This window comes from Sander lucioperca, chromosome 20, assembly GCF_008315115.2.
Source record: "Sander lucioperca isolate FBNREF2018 chromosome 20, SLUC_FBN_1.2, whole genome shotgun sequence".
NCBI classification, from domain to species: domain Eukaryota; kingdom Metazoa; phylum Chordata; class Actinopteri; order Perciformes; family Percidae; genus Sander; species Sander lucioperca.
Genome location: NC_050192.1, coordinates 10,156,088 through 10,179,323, shown reverse-complemented (window position 1 = coordinate 10,179,323; position 23,236 = coordinate 10,156,088). Strand labels below are relative to the sequence as shown.

At 38.2% G+C, this 23,236-nt stretch overlaps 1 protein-coding gene across 5 annotated transcripts in view; it reads right to left on the bottom strand.

Annotated features, from left to right (window-relative positions):
* The window catches only part of chchd3a (coiled-coil-helix-coiled-coil-helix domain containing 3a), a 68,781-nt gene extending 52,166 nt beyond the window's left edge, over positions 1 to 16,615 (bottom strand). For 4 of the 5 annotated variants that reach the window (XM_035996042.1, XM_035996044.1, XM_035996043.1 and 1 more), the window contains exons 1-3: positions 16,355 to 16,615; positions 14,467 to 15,382; positions 6,307 to 6,400 (exon numbers count right to left, since the gene is read on the bottom strand). In XM_035996042.1, coding sequence (XP_035851935.1) covers positions 6,307 to 6,400; positions 14,467 to 15,382; positions 16,355 to 16,435 — 1,091 coding nt within the window. In that variant the 5' untranslated portion in view covers positions 16,436 to 16,615. The remainder of the gene's footprint in view (positions 1 to 6,306; positions 6,401 to 14,466; positions 15,383 to 16,354) is intronic. The other variant, XM_035996046.1, reaches the window with a different exon arrangement.
* Positions 16,616 to 23,236: the final 6,621 nt, after the last annotated feature.

Genomic DNA, 23,236 nt, shown 5'->3' with positions numbered 1-23,236 from the left:
CATTTTTTAACCGGTACCTAAAATCCGGTGGCTGTACCCAACGGTACCTTTTTTTGGTAATTTACTCTCTGTGTAATAACAAAAACATTTATTTCAGTGAAAAAACATAAGTCCAAACATCTCAATTTCAACCTTTTATTTATTTTGAAATTTTATACACTAGACAAAATAAATCCCCTCCCTGTCCCCTCCTAAACCCATCCCTACAACCTATTAAATCAAATAATCAAAAAATGATTTGTTTTTTTTTGTAACTTTGATTCTTGGATTTGTGTCTTATTCTATTTTAGCCTGTTTTTGTTTACCATCTTGTTCATGACTGTTTTTAATTGTTTTAATTGCTATTTAATGTTTTATGTAAAGCACTTTAAATTGCCTTGTTCCTAAAATGTGCTATAGGAATAAAGTTGCCTTGCCTTGCCCTACAACCTCCAGCCTGTCAGTCTGTCACCAGGGCATAGAAAATGCTGTTGTGCCTGTCTCAGAGGAAGTGTAAACGTGACCGCTTTCGGGTCGACATTATATTGTATTGCAGCGAACGCTGTCCTAGTGGAGTTTTGAAAAGTGTAACCACAATTGTGACTGCTTTATAGGCATTGCCGTTTCTCACTGTGACTTGAACAAGCTGCAGAGGCGACGTAGTCTCGCTCTATCTGCACCGAAGCTCTACACTTACACGCTCTCAGGTACCAAAATTTGACACCGCTAGATTTAACGTGAATCGTTACTCGGTAGTACCGAAGTAATCCGGTCGGTACCATTAAAAGTACAGAGTTCGGTACCCAACCCTAGTTAAGTGTATGGGAAACAACGGACAGTGCAGCGAGACGATTAATTTAGAAGAGCCCTCACTCCGCAAAAGTAAAAAAAAAAAAATTGTGCTATGAAGAGATAACTATAGCAGGGTTCTTAGTGCCACAAACAAGTACGCACTGACATAATATTAGAAATAACTTTACGTTTGTATTGAACTCCCTTTGACTGATTCCATCTGTTCTGTATAAGACCAACTCGAGTAATAGACTAACCACAGACAGCAGATTTGCCAGGAAATTGTACAGAGTCAATAACCATTACTGTTCTACTGAATAGGTCTGCAGCAGTCTACAGTACTGAAAAAGCTGATAACCTTTTTTCAAAACAGTGTATTTACAATTCAATAACTGCTATTCTTACACTTAAAATGGCCTTATACACTGGGGATGGGAGCACTCTTATAACAATATGACTAGGTTTACGAAAGGCAAGAACTATCCATTGGAAGAAATTGCTTTGTTGGGAATTAAAACTATTCATGCAGGTAGTGAAACTCTAAGATGGTCACATCACGCACATATACAGATATATCAAGAAAGAAAAGCAGCACAAGGCGTGAAATGAAGCCTGGGGTCTTGAGTGTTGCATGTATGTGCAGGTACAGCTGTAATTTAAATATATATATATATATATATATATATATTAAAAACAGAAATTTAGTATATATTGTATTCTATATGGTTACTATGGTATTGATAGGTGGTTGTATGTTTTGCACGGTTGTTAAGGTGGTACTAGATGGGCAGTAGGTGGTTGCTAGGGATTATCAGATGGTTAGTGGGGCATTATTAGGGGATCACTTGCTGATCACTATGATGTTTTCTATGGTTACTAGAGTATTTCTTAGGGGTGCGGGAAAAAAACGATACAGTATAGTATCGCAATATTTTCCGTGGCAATACTGATTGATACTCAGACGCCAAGTATCAATCTTTTATTATATAAATTGCACATGAGAATTTAACTTTTGGTACTAGAATAATAAAATTGTTTTTTCAGTCCACTAAATGGTGCAGTTGAGTTTTTTGTTGAGGTCAGCAGGGGTGACCGTCAGCATGAAATATACAAAGTTTTACTTTGGGGACATAATTTGAAGTTGGAAAAAAGGTAATAATTGCAATATATCACAGAATATTGCAATACGTTTAAAATCACAATAATATCGTGCCATGAGATAAGTTTCGTGATAGTATCGTATCGTGGGGCCTCTGGTGATACCCACCCCTAGTATTTCTAGGTGATTGCTTGGAATGGTTGGATTCACAGTAGCTGCTAGGTCCTTTGTAATTGTACTGTATGTTTTCTGGTTTTATGCCTGTACACTTGTTTTTGAAAAGTGCTATGTGAATAAAGAATATTAGTATGATTAACATTATGTATACTCATAACAATAGTGTTATTATGATTATCACATTTCATTATTACTATGAATCTGGGTCAGAGTGTGTAAAGTTGCTAAAGTTATGCTTTTGCAGTAGTTACAGTAAGAATACCATGAAGAAATAGTAAATGCAAGTGCAGTCAGAGAATGCTAGCAATGTTGCTGATTCAGACACAATTTAAAGGAAGAATCACAACTCCCCAGACACAATCCTGGCTTAATCAGGTTGGATTCTTGCTTGATATCAGACAGAATTGTCAACTTGAGTTGACTCGGTTGGGTGGGCAGATTCAAAGATCTGAACCCAGGCATGTTGGATTCAGAAACTTTTTATTTTTTTAATAACCTCCCAACTTTTTTACTCTGTTCAAATGAGTTGGAGGTTTGTGTATGTATGTCACTGTATGTATTTATGTGTAAACAAAAATAAAATATAAAAGTAAACACAATGTGAAAAGGCTGGACTATCTGTCTGCATCTGAGCTGGGGGAAATAAGGAATTTAACAGGCTGGCTAGTTAATGGGAAGACAGAGGCTCTGGGAAAAGGTCAGTGTTCTCACTCAAAAGTCTGACACACAATTATATTGCCAACACAAGCTGCTTGACTTTATGCTGAAATAATGGGCAGACATTTCACAACAACAACAACTAACCTTTAAGCGTTAGAGTTGGACACTCAAAAACATGCATTCCATGCACAGGAGGAGATATTGAGAGAGAGAGACTGGGAGGTAGAAAGAAGACATAAAAAAGAAGGAAGAAAATGGAATGAGAATTGACTGAGTGATTGAGAAACAGACAAAGGTTGAGATGGCTGGAGATATACAGGAAATATGGAGAAATAGAAAGGAAGGGAGGATAAGGGAGGAATAAAAAGACAAGACAGGGAAGGAAAGGTGAAGGAAATCCTGAGAGAATAACCCAGAGAGGAAGAACTGGATCGAGTAGTGACACAGGATGAGTTAGGTTGAGGGAGAAGAGACAGGATGGTGTAAGAGTTCTCACCCCCTCATTCCTCCTTCTCTCTCATCCTTTTCTCTGAGTCGTTCTGCTCTGATGCCTCACAGAGGCAGAGGCAGAGGCAAATCTGCTCCCTGCAGCCGCTCCTTGCTACAAATGAGTTTAAGCTGTACCCAAATGAACTCCTCACAGAGCTTTTACTTCACTCCTACCAGAGCAAAACATGCAAAGCCAGATCTCTGGAGTTAATTTATGGTCCTGAAGCCAAACAAAAGAAATACTGCCAAAATCTAAACACCACTGTTGCTCACAATTCACTTGTTCTGTGTACCCTACACAACAATATTACATAGGATAGAATGGATGAATTATACTGAGTGTGGAAATAATTAGATTTTACACAAAGGCAAATTTAATGTGTTCGTGTGCCTTACGGAGGTCTAATGTCTTTTAACAAGACATTTTTAACCCTACTTTGGCAGTTACCTCCCATTCTATTGTGAAATAGCATGCAATAAATGAATTATTTATGCTTTTGGGGTTGAACATGACCTTGAGATTTTGGCCTCATGTATTTCAAGTGTTTGTAGGTGTGTGTCTTTTCCCAAGTTCATCTTCCATTTCCTTCTGTTCAAGCTGTGCAGCAGGTTCACTGCAGGGTTCTAGAACTAGTAAGGCACTGTGCAGTCTTGTTAGCTGAGCTTTGATACGCTTACACACACAAAAATATTTTACCTTTTACTTCAATCTTACGACAGCCATCCAGTTTCCTTGCCAAGTCTCCCAACACAGCAAAGACCACAATCACTGTGCCTTGCTTTCCTTCAACAACTGAAAACTCACAGTAATTACTGCCTGTACTGTGGGAAGGTGAAATACCACTGCAATTTAATTATTGTTGACAGCCCAGATGACAAGGCACTGTGTTTCTCTCATCTATTTCAATTACAAGTGAGCAACAGTCACTTTTATCTGCAATAACTACAAATTAATCGCAAAGTTCAACTGTGGTGGCATAAAGAAAGACGTGGAAGACATTTTCAGTCCTAAAGGATGGTGGTGTGTTAGCGTGAGCAGAAAGTTTTATGTTTAGTCTCTGTGTCGTGCTTATGTACAGCTTAAAAATACAAATGTATAGGGCTGACCCTGACTCAGCTCATATTGACAGGGATTTAGAAATTTTAATAGGGTGATAAAGTGCCTAAGCCTATATCTTCCAGCGTCCATGTAGCTTACTTCACTGATATAATAAATCACTAATACTCAATTAATTCACTAATATAATAAAGTACGAACCAAGCAGTTGTAACGGCGTGTCTACACAGGAGGCGTTTCAGGCACGTCGTCAGTCTCACGAGTATCCGACAAAACAGATGTGCTTCTATTTTAAAAAATGTAGCTGTCTACACAAGCTGCGTATCGGCTCGCGTTTTAAGTGCTTCAAGAGAATAGGGGGATGGTGAAAATCTGGGCAGTTGTCTGTTCTGCCAAGCCAGAAAAAGTAACACTTGCCTTTCCAACGCCGATTTTATAATCGGATTACATTCTGAAGCATTATGTGCCTATGTTTTAACCAGAGTAGAATGTGTCGAGCTAAGCCCCACCCTGAAGGCACGAATTGTGATCAGATGCAGGCTAGTCTCCACACAATCTGAACAAACTGTTTACGTCAGTTCTCGCCACTTAAATAAAGCTTTAAGTAAATGTTTCAGTGTTTTCTATTCATCATCAATACATTTTGATTTATTTTATAATATGTATTGATTCTGGACAAAACCCACCAGTGAGCTGCACCTTTTAAGCGGTCCTTAAATCCTAGAATGCATTTTGATAGCTGTCTTATGTATTACTGCCTGCCAAACTATTAGCTAGGAAAAAAGACACACATGCACAAATACACACTCACACAAACAGATCAAAAATAATGTGATGAAATGAGCAAAAAAGAAAAACAGCACAAGGCCACATTAAAAACTGATATTAATATGCATCTACACATAAAAACATTCATATACACAAGTGCTGGCTAACTGATGAGTGCTTATTCACCATTTTATGTTGAGTTTAGTCTTCTGAAGTGAAAATGCAGCCCATGCCAAGCACAAACAAAAATTGAGGGCTTGAGAGCCAACACAATTTCAAATAATTGCAGGGAGGGCATAATTTTGAGGCACTTACTGCTCTGAATAGACATCAATAAGTAAGCTGCTGGAAGCAGCTACATCAAAAAAATAAAAATAAAAAATAACCAGAAAAAAAATCAATAGACAAATTATTTCTCAAAACCACCCGTTTATTTCTCTCTTGAATCAGCCTCAAAAACGCTAGGCTAACACTACCTCCTGGACACAGAAAGGTTGTATTTTTACCCCATACAGTACAAGAGTTTGTTTAGTGGCTAATCACAGTTGTTCATTCACCAGGGTCTGCTGGAGATCATCCTAGCCTATTAAAGAGGCAGCCCAATGCGATTATCAGACATTATGGCATGTTCACCTGCTTCTTTAAGGTCAAAAACAAGAGAGGAGAGGAAAAGAGGAAAGGAGAAATGTGCTCCTTACATGAACAGTGTGTTTCTTCATCAGGCAGGGCTAATGGATCACCCACTCAACACCCAGGAAATTACCTCAGGATAGCGCCATCCTTTCTCAGGCATGATTAATTGATCCAGAGCAAACCAGAGAAGAAGAGAAGAAGCAGAGATAGAGGGAGAAAGAAGTGCTGATGTGCTTCGGAAGAGAGGTAGATTGGAAACACAGTGGGGATCGAAAAGACTGGTGTTGACCTTTTTGACTATTAATGAAAGCGGAAAATGGTCACATCGGAAAATGTCTTTGGTTTCTAATGAAATCCCGGAACAGGAATTGACACTATGTGCAGTACCCTGATTCAATCTATCATGATCCGAAGAAGGAAGGTAGGGGAGAAAGGAAAAGGGAGAAGGGAGAAGAGAAGGGGAGAGAAACACACACCCCACAAGGAACACCAGAGAGTCTGACTTTCAGTAAGCCAAGAAATCTTAATTTCAACTCCAAAAAAACTAATTAGAGCAATCAATTTACTTCTGAAATAAAAACAAAAAAATGCCTCGCAACACCAAAAGTTTTAAAACAAAAAACATTTATGTGTGTGTGTGCATGTGTCTAACCAGGCTTGCAGCTCTTGCTCTGCCTTGGCCCTATCTTGCTCCAAGCCTTTATACAGCTCATCAGTGATCTTCCTCCTCAGGGCCTCTTCATCAACTGGGGACAAAAAGAGAAGGGAGACAGAAAGTTAGAGAGCTTTTTAAGTAAACAGCTGTTGTTTGCTAACAGGCATATTGTGCTTGTTGGGACACTGAATAGAGTCATAATGTCTAAAAAGTAAAAAACAATAACATCAACAGGTGTTGGAAATCTGCATTAATCACAAAATGTGTTGTTCAAAATGAACAATTTAATTATAATGATTCATTAAGAAGTCTATGTTTTGCTTGAGCCGATTGGTCTGGGTTGTTACTGGAGCTGCAACGATTAGTGGATTAATCACTTATTTAAAATAAAAATGATCTGAGACTAATTTTAAAACAGTTAATTGTAGGGCTGCCACCTCTTAGTCGATTAGTCGACTAATCGGTCGTTTTGGTCTTAGTCGACTAAGATTTCTTTAGTTGATGACGCATTTTTTATGCTTATTCATGCTTAATTACTCATTTCCAAGAAACTTATGAGCACATTTCTGGTAAACACAAGATTTAAAGTGGTGCTTTTGCAGGATTAATTGTGTGGAGAAACTCAGTTTTACAGATGGTTAATTAACTACATTTATATTGTGCTTTTCTAGTCTTAATCACCTCTCAAAGAGCACAGCTCTGTCGATTACATCAACTAATCGATTAATTGACAAAATCATATAAGTGTTAGTCGACTAAGAATTTCTTTAGTCGAGGACAGCCCTAGTTAATTGTTTGAGTCTTTCTTAAAGTAAAAATGTCCATTTTAGGTCAGGTCTAGTCATTTAGGGAATTTGCTGCTATTCTTTGTATTAAGTAATTTTGGACTGTTTTTTCATTGATTTCTGATGTTTTATAGACCAAACAATGAATCTTTCCTTCTTTCTTTCTTTATTTTTGCATATAAAATAAAATAAAATAAAATAAAAAAGAAGAAACATACAATAGCATAAATAAAATGCACAGGTGGGATAAAAAAACAACCTAAGGGCTTGTAAAAGCAAGAAGAAAAGAAAAAAAACATATTACAGTAACATATTTACATTGCGTTTAGCCTATACACTGTATCATAACTAAATTTACATAGAGCTGTACTCCATCAACAGAAGTTAATAGGTGTGTGTGTCAGAGTAAGGCCCTTAGATATTAAAGTGTAACATCACAAATCCACAGAAACATGCATATATTGCCTAAACAGACAGAAAAAGTAGCACACGCAACCTCAAATCACAGCACCGCGCCACTATATCTCCATATATTCATGTCAGGGACATCATAACACGTATGATTCCATGTCCCCAGCGGTCTATCTTGGCAGGTAATTAAGCATGAAAGTAAAGATGCCAGCCCGTGACCAGGCCAAAACGTGCTCTGAAGACAGAAGTGCCATGCGGTGTGCTGCGACACTGCTGTGACGGGGGGAGTGTCTGAGTGTGTCAAGATTACTCTCCCAATGCATTAGTTAAATAGGATAATCCCTATTGTCAGAGTATATTACTACCTGGTAACATGTGGTAACAGCAGGCCAGTGGACACACACAAAACCCTAACTCAAGCTAAATCAGATCAACAATAAGACCTAAAATGCACAATGCCAATTATTTCATATCATCTTGGTGCTGCAGCTACAATACTGTTAAAAACAGACAAAGGCAAAAGAACACCAATTCCTAAAGCAAAATTGCTTTACACTAATGTATACTTACAGTGCCTATTTTGTGATTTTACAGAAGTGTGGTGCTTGGTGTGGAGCCAAGCTTTGGTGTTTTCATCTGCCCCTGTTAAAGTCCCACAATCGGTATTGCTTCACATCTCAATCATGTTCTTTGATTTTAGTATCACAACTGGAAAGCTTTGTCAATAAATAAAAGTATTTAATCATGATTAATCGCATTATTGTCCAAACTCACGATTATTCACAAATTAATCACAATTTTTTTTAATCTGTTCTAAATGTACTTTAAAAAGGGATATTTTTGTGGTATTTGAGACTCAATGTACTTTGGTGGTAAGACTTTTCTCTATTAGATAAAGTGTGTGGCCTTTTATTTGTGATTTGGGATGCGGCCCTGCGTCTTCAGAGCGTACACTACATCCATGGCAGTCGCCGTCTTCCACTTGGCGTGCTAAGGAGTGGCCCGGCCCGAGGCCCAAATGACAGAATGTGAATGCGTTAATTGAACATAAAAAAAAAAAAGATTGGTTAAAAGGAATTTACGTTAACTCGTTATTATTGCATTAATTTTGACAGCCCTAGTAGAAAGACAAACAAATAAATATTAATTTTTCAACTTGGTGCAACTGACAAAAAAAATTCTAGGCAATTTTAATATGAAGTTTCGGTGTCCCCCATGAGGAATTATAAGTAATGACAACAACACATTTGGCGCATCCACATGTCACCGGACAACACAATCTTCTGAACATAGCCATACTGAGAAATACAGAGAGAGTTGTGAGGAGCTGATGGTCTTTAGTCTCTAATTAGCTTTGTAGCAACTCATTTGGCAATGGCTTGAATGTAAGGGACGTTCATTAATATCAAAAAGTTACGCACTTAAGCTTTAACTTTTTTTATTAGGTACACTTAGGATTTGGAATCAGGTCCATCTACTTTAGTTTTATTGTTTTGATTAGAAATGAAAATTGTCTACAAATCCAGATCAAGAATCTAATTAAATGTTTTAAATATTACATGGCCCAAAGCCTGTTCACCATTTGTCTTGGAAATCTTTTTAAAAGGCTTTTAAAATACCTTGTGGACAGAATGACACACTACAGACCTATCCTAAAAAAGAACAAAACAATTAGGTCTACAATTCTTGGCTTCAAATTGATATTTCCTCTGGCAGTGGTGGAAGCAAAAAAAAAAAAAAAAGAGTTTAATTTTAGGGGATTGAATTTTCTTGACTGGTGCTTGTAAAGTGCCGTTGATGCATTCTGCTCAGTGAAGACTAAAATAAAGATCCACTTATAATGTAACTAATTAAATACATCCATTCCAAATAAACTGTCAAACATTTCAGGAACACAAACGTTTGAAACTCTAAACTAGTTGTTGGTCTGAATGTTCTTATTATCTAATCTTTCAAAACTTAAAAGTTAAATGAAATAGCTTTAAGATTTTAATTTCTTCCGTGGTTTAAGGTAAAAATAAATTAGTGATACTGGGGAACTGCTGGGTAGTTAGCAAGAGATGGCTCCAGTTACTGCCACTGGCGTCATGGATACATAAAATCTCAGCTCATTAACAAGCATTTCTCCCTCCACCTTCTCTCATTTTAGTCTTCTTGCATCCTTCAGCAGCTTAGTCGCACCCACACTGTTCACAATTTGCTCTCAGAATACAGTTAACTTAATCCTTTCTCTGATTCCCAAAGTCTACAGCCTTTTCTTCTCTGCAGCAAACAACACATAACACAGACTCACAGCGTGACAACTGTTTGGTTCAGTGAAGAGAATGAATAAGCAGCAGGTAGAGGGAGGCTTAGCATGACAGGGCTTCAGAAAAAACACGATTGCAAACAGAGGCGGTGATTGACAGTTGACAACTTTTTGCTGCATAGTGTATCCTCAAAGACAGAGACTCCTGTCACCTAACTGTCCAGAGTGTGGGAAAACAATATCCATCATGTCTGACAGCCCTCAGAAGCAACATTGGTCCCACTGCAGAGGAGTCTAATTACAAATCTGTTAAGAACTACGACAGTAAGACAACCTGTAGACCCATATGGATATCTGTCAAGTAACAAGTAATAATGCCATTTCATATAAAGGTAAATGTGAAATCATCAGATGATATGCTTTGTCTTCGGTCTACAAAAATAATGTTGTGGCAGTTAAACGTCCAGAAATGTGTACTTTAACTACATGCGAGAGAACTGTTTGCTGGAGACTAGAGATGCAGCAATGTACTGTATATCATATTATACTGTATATCTAGACATCTAGATCATCATAATATTGTGACAAAGTCAACAAAGGAGACAACATATTCAGTCACCTTTGACTTGGCATTTGTAGATAACCTATATGGCTAAGACAGGCAAAGTTAGGAGCTAGTAGTTAAATATAGCGAAGCATTTAACAGTCCAAGTGCCAGATTTTTCCCTTATAAAGTTATTGAAATACAAACCAGAGCCAAATGAGAGTGAATATTGGACTTACATCTGTCATGTGGCCAGTCATTTTGTCAATATTGCAACCTTTTTTTAAGCATCTCTTCCAACTCACAACAAGGCTGTACTGAAACACAAGCTAATGCTGCCTCTTAGCATGATGAAACTTGTGCGTATGAGTAGCTAAAAACTACCAACTATACAACAGTGCAGAATCTCTTTGATGAAACCCCCCACAATCACTTACTATTCCCTCAAAATATATGTAGAGTAGATGAATACACTGTGTACTGGACACCAAACTCAAGTGGCCTTTTAAATCAGAGGTTAATTCCTGCCATATGAACATTTTCCATCAGGAAAGACTGCCATTTCTGTATCAACTGCCCTTTAGTATCTTACACTTACATTGAAGATATATACCCTTTAGCTATGCACTATGAAAAGTAAAATTCTAAATGTCCTCTAAGTTCAGACAAGCCTAAGCAACTCCTCATTTATCACCACATCCTCTCCAGCCCTGCAGAGAGAGGCTTCAGATAGCTAGCAGGCCCGCAGGGTCAGTCAGAGAACAGGTCCTGATATGATAAACACTGTCTGGGGTCCTTGAGGGAGGCTGGTTAGGGTCAGAGACAATTCCAGATCGACAGAGCCAGTGTCAATCCTGAGTAGGACATGTAAATGTTAAAAAGATTAAAAACTCATAATCTTTTTAGACAAGTCCCCCTCCTTTCCTTTTCCACCAATCACTAAACCCTGTGGAAAAACCCATAGAGGAGGAGAGGCGGTGGAGCACAGGCTATTGGCAGTGGAGATAATAGACGAAGGCAAATTGCGTTTCTCATCAGAAGTTTCATTAACCCCAGGACCCGAGTGGAGGGCATAATCTGTAACATTACCACTTTCTCACGTTTCTAGCTCGCGCTTAGTCGAGTCACTGCACACCTTTCACTATGTTCACATAGGAAAGGAAAAAAAAAAGCACCAAGAGCAAGCATCCAGCCCTGACAGGCAAGTGCCATTTCTGATTTTCTCTTTTATTCACACTCCTTCCTGTTAATTCAATCTCGTGTTATGAAAAAGGACCTAACCGATCATTTCACTATTTCACAAGATAACATGAAAAGTCAGTTTCAAAAGGAGGGTTTTTGTATTTCACAAGTCTCTCACACACACACACACACACACACACACACACACACACACACACACACACACACACACACACACACACACACACACACACACACACACACACACACACACACACACACACACACGTCTCATTTCCCCATTCTCTCTGCTGCACCTGGGAGACATCTTTAGGCAGGCTATTAGTCCAGCGCAGTGTGTGGGCTCTGGCATATGAATATTTATAACACATTGGAGAAGGTGTAGGAGGTTCAACCTTGACTGTGTTGTAATCAGCACATCTTTGGCTCTACTCAAAATTCCCATCAGTGTTTCTTTACTAAAAAGAGTAAAAATGGAAATGGAAAGACAACTCCATGTCCTCCAACAGAAAAGGTAGGACATGCATCCATAACTAAGCACTTAAAGAAGAGGAACTACATTAGTAGATGTGTAATCTTACATGAACACTCAACACACTCCACACCTGTCACAAAATGAAGTCAGATACTGTTGTATTTATCTTTTAATCTGAAAACTAATTAGTGCAAACAATGGAAGGAATAACTTTATTCAACATGGAGAAAAAATTAACTCTGCTGTGAAAAACAGACTGACAAAGAAGTTTTTTTGTGGAATATACAGGAATAAATTCTATTAATTGTCCAGATTCTGTTACTAATGTGCTCAAACAAAACGGCAGATGGTTCACACAAAATTCAGTGTCATATCTCAAAAGAGGCCCTACACATACACACACACACAACAACCACCTCCTTCCCCTAATGAGGCCTGGTGGTTTGTTGTGTGAAACTGCGGAGGTGTCGTTTTAATCACTGGAGTCAGTGTGGCGTGGCATAAGTTGGCCTTTTTTAATTACCTTACTGATTGAGCACAGTCAAGGATGGGGAGGCCTGCCCACACCCTGGATACCACCTTCTGAAGAACCAGCACCCACGCCCCATTCTGTACAGTGTAATGAACAGGTAACATTCAGATGTCCTCTGCCCGATATGTCAAGAGATAAGGGATGTGCGCCCACACTAACGAGACAATAGGACTAAAAACTTCACTTTGAGAGAGAGAGAGAGAGAGAGAGAGATAGAGAGAGAGAGAGAGAGAAATGAGAAGATATAGTGAGTTTGTCTGTGTTTGAGCCTTACAAACACAAGCTTTGAACCATATTATCAATAGTGACAGGGGTGTCATATGACAAGAAATATGTAATTAAACTCAGTTTATAAGTACTTTTGCACTTTTCAATAAAGGATTATAGAGATTCTCCTCATAATAGGACTTAACCTTTCAAAAAAGCTTCACCAAAACAATATTTATTTTAAGTTTCTGTTCCTAATCACTACTTTCTTTACTTCAATAAGTTTAAAACAACCCTGACAAATTATCACGTGATAAAGTTGATACGGTAAATGTGTTAGTTAACAGTCTACACATCCAGAAGACACAGAGCAAAATTAGCAAATATTATATTAGTATAGCTGGTCACCTGGTTAATGGTAGTCCGATATTCAATCTCCTTTTAGGTCAGTTTTTGGTCTAGCCTGACAAGCCAGACCCATGTCAAGATGTTGCCCTGGCTGCAAATTATATTTGCTGCCAATAGGGTGCATCTAGATTTCTAGGCTATTTCTGGTCTCCAACTGATGCTGAGAAAATACTCTGGCTCTTAAGTGGCTAAATGCTCCACTATGTTCACCAGCTAGTTACAGATTTTGTCTGTTGGCCATATGGTGCTGAACAGGTGGCATGCAGTGGGTTTTTTGTTGAAAAAAAGCTGCCTGTTGACCCAAAAACAACACTGATGAGAGTGGTGAGAGAGCTGAAGGATGCTATAAAGCACTGTAAAGCTGACAGGAGCTGCAGAGTCAGGTGATAACTCTGTGGTTTCTTCATTTCATGCGCCCCCTTTGTCATATGATCCATTGTTAAAATAAAAAAATAAAACTACAAACTACTGCTGAGTTTAACCTCACTATTTTGAAGTGCTCTTACAAACAGCAGGAAGAAGAAGGCTCATCATGACAGCGTGAACTCCACAGTGACGAAGCAGAATGGAGGGGCACTAATTACAGCGTAAATGTATTAACAATTAAAAAAAAAAAAAATTTATCATTTCATTAAAAGTTAGGGAATGGCAATGAATCATAATATGACCAAGGCTACTGTGAGGTGCATTTTAAAAGTAAAGAGCAATTACAATCTGCAAGAAGACAAAAAGCTTAAGGTGGCTCAAAGTAAACACCCACACAATAAACACTATCAAAATGTGATGTAGCTTAACTAAAAATAAATCCACGGACAGCTCATTTCCTCATAACCTTTGCCTTTTAATTTACCATTCTACTGAAGAAGCATTTTAGGATAAACTGAGCCATTACCAAGAACAATTAATTTCTTCTGTTTTTGAGCATTCACTCCTGTCTCTTGTTAGAAGAAACAAGACACAAGTTTGTCCAGCTGTCTCTTAGGTCAAAAATCACAAGTGCACAAATCCAGTACAAAACAAACTAATGGAAATAAGTGGAACATTTTGAAAAGCTAAGAAAAATTCAGAAAGCATTTAGTAAATTCTCACACAACTACTCCATCATCCATTCTATATACAAAGACGGATCTCGGTAAGCTTCTCTATTTCTTAACCTTAATTAATAAACCTTTGACCACCAGATAGAGATATATATATATATATATATATATATACACACACACATACAATTACTGAACAACATATGTCATAAAGCACTCAATCTAAATGTATTTCTCCATGTTATCATTTGTTCGTGAAATGTATTACAAATACTGATTTTCAGCATACTAAAATAAAACTCACCGACTGGTGCAGCAGGAGGTGGTGGTGGGACCAAAACTGACTCAGGCAATATTACTGGCTCAAGGGATTCTGGCTTCACTGGGGGCTGAGAAGGAGGTGCAACTGGTTCACAAGGAGCAGTATACTCAGGCAGGGGAGGTGCAGCAAATGGTGCAGCAAATGGCTCAGCAGACTGCGGGGACAAAGTGTCCCCTGAAGGATGCAGGGGTGGTGGCAGGATGGTGACAGGCTCGAAAACAGGAGGAGCAGAGAGGGGTTGGGATTCAGTAATAGGGGGAGCAATGGTGGGTTCCATCTTGACAGAAAGAGGAGGTGGTATGGGTTCAGCTACAGATGAAGGAGCAATGGGTTCAATTACTGGAGGAGAAAAAGCAAGGGATTGATTTATGGGAGGAGGAGAAGTTTCAATTGCAAGGGGAGGAGGAGCAAGCGGAGTGATTGCTTCCACCACCGCTGGGGCAGGGCAGGGAGCAAGGATCTGGGGAGCAATGGGAGCAACAGGGGGGAGAGATGGAGGCAAAATAACTGGCTCAACAGCAGCAGGAGCAGGGGGAGGAGGTACCGCCACAGGTTCAAAAGCAGGAGCTGCGACAGCATTAGCAGCAGCTGGGGGGGATGAGGATGGAAGCACCATGTCAATTATAGTGGGTGCTGCTACCTGTTCTGTAGGAGGTTGAGGAGGAACTGGTGGAGGTGCAGCCACAGTCTCTGTGGCAGATGGAGCTGCTGGAGGTGCAACAGGTTCTACAAGAGGAGGGGGAGAGGGCAAGGAGGTGATCGGGTCAAAGAGGGGAGGCACTGGCCGCAGGAGAGAAGGTGCAAGGGTAGGCGCCATGGAAGGGGGTGGAGAGGGTGCATGTTGGTGTTTATGAGGAGCTTCAGGTTCCCTCATGCGGTTGATGACATTCTCAGAAAGCTGCAAAGGAGAGTGGAAGAAAAGTTTCAGTGGAATAATGAGATGCATTTATAAAAGTAGTTTGATATAATCAAGTCGTTATATCTCATACACAAATAGTTAAAATAACTTCCTGTAAAACCATTACCACACCTCGTCGCTTTTACATTTTTCTTTATGTACAGACTGAACAAACGAGAGCTTTAGAGGTGCTGCGAGGCTGATTTTGTTTTTTTTGTTGTTTTTTTTTTTTTACAGAGCCAGGCCTAGCTGTTTCCCCTGCTTTCAATCTTAATGCGAAGGTAGTCATCTCCTGGCTTTAGCTCCATACGTGAGAGGCATCAATCTTCTCATTTAACTGCCAGCAAGAAAGTGAATACAGCCATTTCCAAAAATAGTTAATATGAAAAACTATACATTGTGTTTAACTGGATAAGTCAAAGCTTTGTTTTCAATCTGTTTACACCATCATTACAGCATTGGCATAAATAGGATCACACCTCATTGAAAGATTACAATAGCCGCACTTAGCGTACTGAGTAATAATGGACAGAGCCATGCCAACTAAGTCTTATCAGAGCACAGCACAGCCTGTCCAGTCCGAGTCAGTTTCGTTCAAACATTGAGTGACATTGAGTGACAGCAGAGCACGAGGCTGGTGACGTCAACGTCATCATTCCCAAAAGGACATTGAAAAGTTTACTGTGTCTTAATGTCATTGGCACTGCAGCTGTTATTACTGTTACATTGTATACTCTTTTATATCAACTTTCTGTGTAGCTTTCAAAGTGAATGTAAGTCAGGCTGCCAGGAGTCTGCTTGCATTAACAACTTACCATAGCTTGTAAACAGTTAGTTTAGTATTTCCAATACAGCCTAATACCCCGTTGTATTAACTTATATCATTTAAGGAAGTCATGCCACACCGGTTTACTCAACACCAAGCAGGTAGGCTATGTATTGTATAACGTTACTGTTAATACTGTCACTTACCCGTATGCCCTTCACCACTGTTATATTCTCGTTCTCATCTGACTCAAATGAAACGCGGCGGGTACTGTTGTTCGCTCCCATTATCAGACCGCAGGTTGTCAAAGTTTCAGTTTTCTACATGTAATATGGAAGACTGTGATGCACTTTTGTTTTCCTACAGTTTACAAGCGTTAGAGCCAGGTATAGCTGGCAAGGGCCCACACACCACTACTTCGGCAAGTCTACACTTCCTTAGCATGACGTGCTGGAAAAACGTGTAAGTTGATTGGACAGAAGGGTCAGCTGTCCTTACATCAGCGATTCTTATTGGTTATTGACTGCAAGCGTGTGGCCAGCCTGGTGAAAGCACTACTTGTCTGACATTCTCCAATTTCCCATTGTATTTCCAGTAAAATGACATCAACAGTATGTTCACTGTTTGATGTATGGCTTTTGAATAGCACTGTCCAGTAATAAATAACTATACTATTCTTGTTATTGGATACATTGGAAAGTTGTGACATCAATTGTATTAATTCTATTACCCACAGTAGCCTAAAGTAGGCTAATCTATATTGTGATGAGACATGAAAAAACATATACTTTGAATGTACACATATTTATAGCCTTGCACCGTAACAACATATAATGAATAACAATGCTAAAGTTTTTTTTTTTCATAATCAAATATTTTACAATCAGCAATATTTCTCTAAGTAAGAATAATACTACCTACTGTCTTCTGCAGTGACTTCTGATTGTTGATAAGGCTTACCATCGCTTTTTGGATTGCTGAATATAAACACCTAAACCACAACCCCTTTTTTTATTCACTCTGCTACATGCTCAGGAAACAATTTGGTCTGAACTCAAAAGTATTAAGGTTCGGTACCCAGCCCAATATGAATCTGAATAAACACTGAATAAATCACTTGCTTCAAACTTGTTTCATATCTAATATATCTGCATAATGGTGTTCAGCATGTAACATATTATTCAAGGTACAGTAAATAACAGGAATCAAAATACATTTCAATTGTTGCATAATGGACATAACTACCACCACCAGAAATCCATTTCACCACCAGAAATCCAATCCATTTGTCTTCTTACAGGAAGAAGACAAAACAGAGCAGAAAAGAGCAAAACTACAGAGAGGAAGAGGAGATGGGATGGCTAAAATGTTTGTTTTCCAATAGATGGAACAATGTCATCAGATTGATTTTAAAAATGCAGAATGGTAGAATGAGCTACCAAACCCATCAGGGAAAGCGAAGACAGCTCCTGAAATAGAGCTGCAACAAGAATAGAAGAGAGTGAATAGAATAGAGATGGAAATAGAGACCCATTACATGGCCAAATTCAGTGGCCATGTTCTCACTTAGAAACTTTAATTCAGAACTGGTCCAACATCCTGAGAATGGGCTAGCAGTCGGATGATTCTTTTTGGATCATTCATTCATTATTCTTGACAAATAAAGAAATTAGCGCAGGGGTCTTCAACGTTTTTTAAGCCAAGGACCCCTTAACTGAAACAATTCAATTTCAATTCAATTCAATTTTATTTATAGTATCAAATCATAACAAGAGTTATCTCGAGACACTTTACAGATAGAGTAGGTCTAGACCAAACTCTGTAGTTTACGAAGCCCCAACTATTACAGTGGTTGCCTCAAGAGCAAGCATTAGCAGTAGCTATTGCGACAGTGGCAAGGAAAAACTCCCTTTTTTTGTTAGGAAGAAACCTCGGACAGACCCAGACTCTTGGTAGGCGGTGTCTGACGGCACCAGTTGGGGGAGTGGTGAAACAGAGACGGAGCAGACTATTACATATTGTATAAAATTAAGTTGCATATTAAACTGGGCCTACAATAATGAGTAGGGCGGCCTAAAGCCTTTATACATACCTTTTTTGCATAGAATACTAATCTATTAAAATAATAATTGTTGGCATGATTTTATAAAGCATGTTTTAATGTTAAACATGCATGTGGCACAGTGAATCCTTAGGATTAACTGTATCTGTTGATAGTAAGCCTATCATCAGTGAGTTTTTTTCACAAATAGGTTGATTTATATTTGCTAATGATATGTTGGATTCAAGTGAAGGCATTTTAATTTTTGTCATTTAAAAAAAAAAAATAAATACAATAATTTGGCAGGGCCCCTGCAGTAACTCTGAGGACCCCCTAGGGGTCCCAGACCACCTGTTGAAGACCTCTGACTTAGAGCATTTTGCGTCACTTGACCCTTCAAAATTGTCACAATCCATGCTAGCCACTTCCACTGAAATTCTGATACAGTTTCCATACCCTGCTGTCTTTCCCTACCATCAATTGATGATTTCTCTGCAGCACTTTCCATTCATCGCGCTGACATCATGTTTAAACCACTCTTGAAGAGGGTATGTCTCTGCTCACCATTCTTGTCTTTCCTCACTTTGTTTTAGACATCTCTCAAACACACTTAACTGATATTTCTCTCACTATACGCTTTTGTTATTTGCATACCAGAGTATTTATTCCTGGGAATTAATGTGGACATCAAATGTTAATTTCATTTTCCACAATGAGTGTCTGAGTATTGCTATTCATTTTCTAAATCTGCCTTCTGCTCCCAGTAGAGGAGGGGAAATACAAAAGAAATCCTACATTCAGCACCAGAGGTGTGGACAGTTCCAAAAGCTGACTCATGAAGCAGAACTAATGTAATAAAAGAAGGCTTTACTTGGTAGAGAGGACGCTTACATTCAGCAACATGCAGCCAGTCAGAACAGACAAACAAATCCAAAGGGGCAAGCAGGCAGATTACCAAAGACAGAAGATAGATGAAGCATGATAGGAGTAAGCATGCAGGAAGAAAGCATAAAATGCTTGAAAGCAACGTAGATCTGATTTGACAAACAACAGTGGTGAGCATCCCACCATTTGAAACAATTTGGAAGCAGGTGATCAGAATGAGTGATAAACTTGACCAGGGTGTGCAGTGGGGAAGAAATTACCAGTTTGAGATTGACAACCAAAAATCATAACAGGCTGATGGTGGCTTTGGAACATATAGCCCTTTCGGTGATTCTTGTCAGCCTCAGTTCCAAAAGCAGCAGCTTTGAACTCTGTCCTGTGCAGAAGTTGAGCCCTTCTCCTAGGACAATTTGTTGGTAAAACAAAGTAGAAAAGTTTCCATTCTTTTAATTGCACTTGTTTGCAATTTTTTACATTCTGCCAATAATATTATTGTATGCATTTATGTAAATGCACTGATTTAAATAAATAATTGATTTAAATTTTTATTTACACAAAACCCCATCAACTGTAGGTGCATTTAGAGAGTCAAAAAAACGTTCTTTTTTTACTTTATACCATATACAGTATATAACATATGTATTTCAAAATCTTATACACCCTTGCAGGACATAAAATTGCAGCTGGAAATTTGATATGCCTCGAGGAGAGAGGATATTATAAGGAATGACAGTTCATAAGAATCATCCTCTAAACTTGATATATCACACAATAATCTAATGCTGTTTTTTGTAATGCTTTTTTCTGCTGATTTTTGTGTTTTTGCATTTTCTGCATTGTGTATGTTTGCAATGCCGTGCAAGCATAAATCAATAAAAATCTTTTTAAGATTTCATTGTGGTTGTGTGTACTGTAATATTATTTAAAAAAAATCCATATACACAGAGGACTAGCAAATTCAAATCGTTTACACAATACAAACCTTAATCAAATACATATTTTTAATATAAAACTATTTAGCAGAATGGCTGACATGTGCTGTATGTGCAGAAAGAAACAAATAAAGGTTATATGAGCAAAGTGGAAAAGAAAGCTAAAGATAAAGATAGAAAGGATTTTAGAGTGAAGGAGAGGATATCAATCACTGGGAATATGGTGGTAAGTCTTGAAAAAGCAACTGATGACATTAAGTGGTTATTTCAACACTGACCGTTTGGACAAGGTAATGACCAGGTTTTCAGGCCAGGACCATGTCCCTGAGCTAGGAGTCAATTTCAATTTGGACAGACTATACTATCTATAATGTATGTATTTGGATATATTACCTTTATTCAAACAACACAATAAAATACATGCAGATTTTGAGGTTTCATAGATTTTTGATTTTCTGTGGTTATCTGAGATAATATCCGAAGAGTTTAAGTGTTGTCATAATGTCATTGACAGATTTCCCCAAAGGGACTGCCTCATCTCTACAACAAGTCTATCATGAACATATTACGTAATGAAGAATTACAATGTGCAGTAATGCCCTAAGGGCACTCTGAAAAGCCTTAGGCAGTATTGAATACAGTGCGTGGTTGAAGTGTGGAGTTTGTTGTTTATGACAGAATTATTATAGTAAACATGATTATTATTAAGACTGACTCCTGACTTTGATACTGAGCAATTATGCTGCTTTGTGATCTGGTAAATCTTTTGGTAATATTTCATTCAATGACTATATGCAGGGGAGAGCCAACTAGGTTTTCCTGCATGTTCAGTGGCATTTTTCTCATATGTTACTGCCACCTACTTGTCTGATGATGTGAATATAATTTGCATCATTCTCATTATCTTGTTTTCACACCTTGCATGTCCTCCTTCCATACAACAATGTGAATCTGTTAACTTTTGATACTTTTTGTTGCTTTAAACCTCCCAGTGGCACACCAACAAATTGCTTTTGTTGCTATTACTGGTTAGACAACCTGCTACCTCAAAGCAATGATCACACAAGAAGATAATCCAAAACTGAGGTGGTCAGGTTGATCGCTGTAGTCTGTTAGGAAATTTACTTTTTCATCTTAGCCTTTATGTATTATTACTACTTTGTGGCAATACCTCTTACTTTGCCTTGATCTTGTGATGTTTGAGGTATTTCCACATTAGACAGCCATACATCTGTATTTAATTTAATACATCTCTGTGTCATCTCTGCAGAATTGAGTGCTTTACTCAATGAAGGTAACAGTTGAATCACGCGCATCTGGAAAAGAAATTGGATGAAACCTAAAATATAAAATGAGTTTAAGGGGCTGTATCCTTTTGTAGGTGGTACATTATGTCAAATATATGAGACACATGTTTTGTTTGATCCATTTCAAGAGTATGTGAAAAATCCAGAAGGCACATACAGTAATAGATGCAGTGTTTGGCTGTTTCCCTTATCCGCATTTCTATGGAAACAAGTAAAGAAGTATCTTCTTCTTAATCACCAAGGGATAACATGTTGTTAAGTTTCCAAGGGGTGTCATTGGAGAGGTGAAAATACTGTATTTACACAACCTTCTTTTCTTCTTCTCTTCTTCTATTTTTCTCGTATGATAATTATCCAAGCTATTATTATACATTAACACGGACTCATCACTTAATTAAAACCTGAAAAATTACATCGATATAGATTCCTATGACATGAATTTTTGAATGACCATATTTGAGAGAAAGTACCTGCTTAATTGCATGCTTTTGCTAAAAGAGCTCATTTTACTTAATCCAGATCAGCTGCTGTTTCCTAAAAAGCAACATAAAATAATTATGGCAGCTGCTGTTTCAAGCAACATACAATAATTATGTATTTAAAATTTAAACAGATTGAGTTGTGTTGTTTAAAGTGGCTAATTATTCAATGTGCTGTAAACACCATCTTCTACAGTATATTGTCTTAACTGAACCTTAGATGAAGGACACAGAGTCATTGTGATGCAGCATTTAGATCTATATATTAACAGATCATAAGGGCATGTCCTACAAATACCTTATTGCCCTTGTATTTAATCCACACACAGGTCAGTCAGTCAAAGCAATCACTTACTGTCCAAACACACATCAAGCTGAAAGAAATAACCTTGGTGCTGCATTATTGGAGAAAAGAAGCCCTGTAGATTAGTTGGACTGATGGGACATGGGCTGCAGGATAAGGTGATAAGAACTTCAAAATTAAACTTGGACCTGGGAAGCATAGGCACCTTCAGAAGAAAAACAGTGGCTCCTTCATGACACAGCGATTGTTTCTTTTTTTTTGCAAGAGACACAAAGATCACCCACAATGTTATCTCGTCAGTCCACCAGTGCATCAATCACGACCCAGGCTGCTGGGAATCGACCCCCTTTGGTCCAGAATCAATGCCCTCTTCCATTCTCATTGGTACAGCAGAGATTGTCAGAGATACAGCGCAGGAGCGCCCTGCCAAATCCAGCAGTATATGTTCTAAATGGGGAAGGCTATTAACTCACTGACACACTGTCTCTTTCCTTTCTTTTCTGCTCAGCCTTTCCTTTATCAGTCAAGTGAGGACTGGATTGGAAATGTTAAAATAAAACAGGTTTTCCTATTGTGATATTTGTATTGTATACAAAACATTACTTAAAATATAAATATAAAACGTATAGTATTATCGTATACATTATCATTACACCACACAGCAACTTAAATCAGTATCTGTACCATTGTGCACAACATACTGGATGCGTGCATGCAGAACAATTAGGCTACTGTAAGCATAGGCCTATACAGTTCAAAATTATTTTCAAATTAAAATGTGATTATTTGAATGGCTGATGTGTCTACACATTTTTTTATGATAACAACTGTAATCATGTCATGTTTAAGTTTTGAGTTGCCGAGTACAACCCAGAACTCCCTCAAATTTGGAACATTGGGTGTAAAATACCTGCTTCCATTCAAATAAAGAAACCCCACAGAGAATTTAACTACCAAATTTTTTTTTAAATTTTATTTAAAACTATTTTCTATACCCTTTATCAACGTAGTTACACCATACGTTTCAAATGTGTGACTGTGACCCTGTTTTATACAGTCTATGTGACCAAAGCAGAAAAGAAAATGTGCAGTGTGCACCACTGCTGACAGAACTACCTTCCATGTTCAAACTACAACTCC